The sequence below is a fragment of the Priapulus caudatus genome, unplaced genomic scaffold (assembly GCF_000485595.1).
Source record: "Priapulus caudatus unplaced genomic scaffold, Priapulus_caudatus-5.0.1 Scaffold2267, whole genome shotgun sequence".
Classification (NCBI taxonomy): Eukaryota; Metazoa; Priapulida; class Priapulimorpha; order Priapulimorphida; family Priapulidae; genus Priapulus; species Priapulus caudatus.
The window spans coordinates 23953-26537 of NW_014579328.1; the positions used below are offsets into that span (position 1 = coordinate 23953).

Here is a 2585-nt window from a genome sequence, read left to right on the forward strand (position 1 = left end):
TCACAAATTTAATTAACAGCAGTAAAGAAAATGTGGGAAACAATTAGGTTATCAGAAGGGATACATGATGAACTGTACGTTTATAGCCACACCAGGCGATGAGTACCGTACCAGACAAGACAAGACAAGAGTTTAAATTTACACTTACTCTTGATGGAGACCTTGCGCAGCTCCTGCTGTGTGCACTTGTTCAGCTGTTCTAGGATTCGTGACTTCCAGTACGCCTGGTAGCTGATGCGGCCCAGCTCTGACAGCGGCTTCTCAGGCGTGCCCGGCTGTCCCTCACACCGCGACAACAGGTAGCCTGCAATCACACACGCACGAACACATTTATGTGCCGTCAGATAACTCGCAACTCATCAATACGACTTGTATTACTCGTACTACAATAGCACTTCCATGAATTGTAATTACAGAGACTCCCCGACTTACGAACATTCGAGTTACGAACTTTCGATGATACAAACAATTTGCCCTGAAGTCCATTAGTGTATAATGTCAATATTGGTGAATAAAAAGACCAATCATATATCAATAAAATCGCCCCCTTGATTTTGACTTTCGCCAACTCCTGTATTCACGTATATGTTTATACTGTGTACACTTCTAGGTTACTCGATGTTCACACGTACATATACTACACTACAGTACAATACTGTATACGTACGTACATATGTTCGACTTACGAACAAATCGACTTATGAACGACCGCTCGGAACCGAACCTGTTCGTTCGTTCCGAACCTGTAAGTCGGGGAGTTTCTGTACATTATTGTATCACTTTCTAGTAAATAAAAATCTATATTAAAAATTCCAGTTGTAGTTCTAGCATTAGTTCAAAAAAATCCACCAGCAGGAGACCATAGAGCACCGCGATTAACAATGACGGTAGCGGGGTCTAGCATTAGTTCATCAAATGAAGCCCCGCTTCCTCCTCCGCCGGCCAGCACTCACTGAAATCGATGAGATATCGGCCGTAGCCCTGCCTCTGGTACTGCGGCATCGTCATGATGCACGACACGTTGTACTTCTGCTGGCAGTGCTTCTCCTTCGAGAAGTAGCCCACCAGGTGGCAGCCGTGCTCGTCCGACTTGGCGAGGACGTAGAAGAGGAAGGGTTCGACATCGTAGTAGAGGGTCTTGTGATCGAGGAATAGCTTAGCTAGCAGGCACAAGTTCTGACAGTAGATCTTCGACACGTTGCCATCAACCTGTACGTAATATAGTAATAATAAGTACTTATAATAAGTACTAATAAGTACTAATAGTACTTATAATAAGTCATAATAATATAGTAAGTAATAGGAGTCGTAGTAAAATTGTTGTTAACATGAAACTAATTCGAATATACTACATAAACAGAGCCTTGGCAATGGCGTCTAAAAAACACACAAGCTTAAGGCGTAATTTCAAGGTGTAAAGCCCGGCGTACACGTGAGTTATTTTACTCAAGTAAAATAACGCATGAGTCATTTTACTCACGTGTGCGGCAAATTTTCGTTGAGTAATTTGACTCATGAGTCATTTTACTTGAGTAAAATAACTCACGTGTGCGCCGGGCTTAAGCATTTAGAAATACAGTCGTAACATGCACACGACGCTCAACAAATAGAATCCCCCAAAACTGTGCTTTACGGACGGATGCCTGTGCTATAGAGGTGCAAGCTAACACCAAGTCGACTATAATATAGCTTAGCTGCTGCGAACTCTGGATGAACTATGAGGGTAAACTAGTGAGGGTAGTGAATTCATTAGCCCTAAGAAAAAAATATGTTTGTTTCCGCTAACAAGCTAAAAAATGATTTTTAAGTCGACTATAAAATAATAACCTAGGGCTGCTGCGAACTCTGGATGAACTATGAGGGTAAACTAGTGAGGGTAGTGAATTCATTAGCCCTAAGAAAAAAGATGTTTGTTTCTGCTAAGGAGCTAAAAAATATTTTTTTATTATATTTTTTTTGCGCCCATCCAATGAAAGAAGTTTCGACACCCACAGGGTTTAAAATGGACTCGGGGTCGGATTAGGCGCGGGGAATCAAACGTCTTTTTTTTAGGCCTTAGATGACGTGTGGCATTACATGTGATTGCCAGTGTATTACCTCGAACACGGACAGGTCGTCTTTGCGGTAGATCTCGTTTGCTGGCGGCACCGTCCACGGACACTTGGCCTGCGGGGCAAGCGACGAGACACCGGTGAGAGAATATAATATCCACCACAGGCCACAGTTAAATAAGGACTTATAAAAACCATACTACTAACTACGGAGCCAAAACAAGACCTTTTCATGGCGATTTCTGATAGATCACCGACTATTAAAGTTACACCTAATAATATTATATATGACACAATTGCACCAGCAGATTTATATTATTCCGTATTAGTATATACAACAACTTCTTACTCTATAGTCGAGAACAGTTATAAAACATTAAAAAAAAATAAGGACTATTAAGTACTTTTCTAAGTTTCTACCGGAGAAATAAGTACTATATAAGGGCCCTTATTTATATTTTGGCAAAATAAGTACTTATAAGAACTTTGGAAGACGCCGCTAACAACCCTGATTGTAAAGCACGCCATACCGCA

At 41.3% G+C, this 2585-nt stretch overlaps 1 protein-coding gene across 1 annotated transcript in view; it reads right to left on the reverse strand.

Moving 5' to 3' along the window:
- LOC106818467 (histone acetyltransferase KAT6B-like) overlaps nucleotides 1-2585 on the reverse strand; it is a gene marked incomplete at its 5' end in the record, with an annotated part of 13337 nt that overhangs the window by 1379 nt on the left and 9373 nt on the right. The window contains 3 exon segments of the mRNA XM_014823171.1: nucleotides 112-304; nucleotides 954-1209; nucleotides 2098-2166. Of these exon segments, the coding sequence (XP_014678657.1) occupies nucleotides 112-304; nucleotides 954-1209; nucleotides 2098-2166 (518 nt within the window).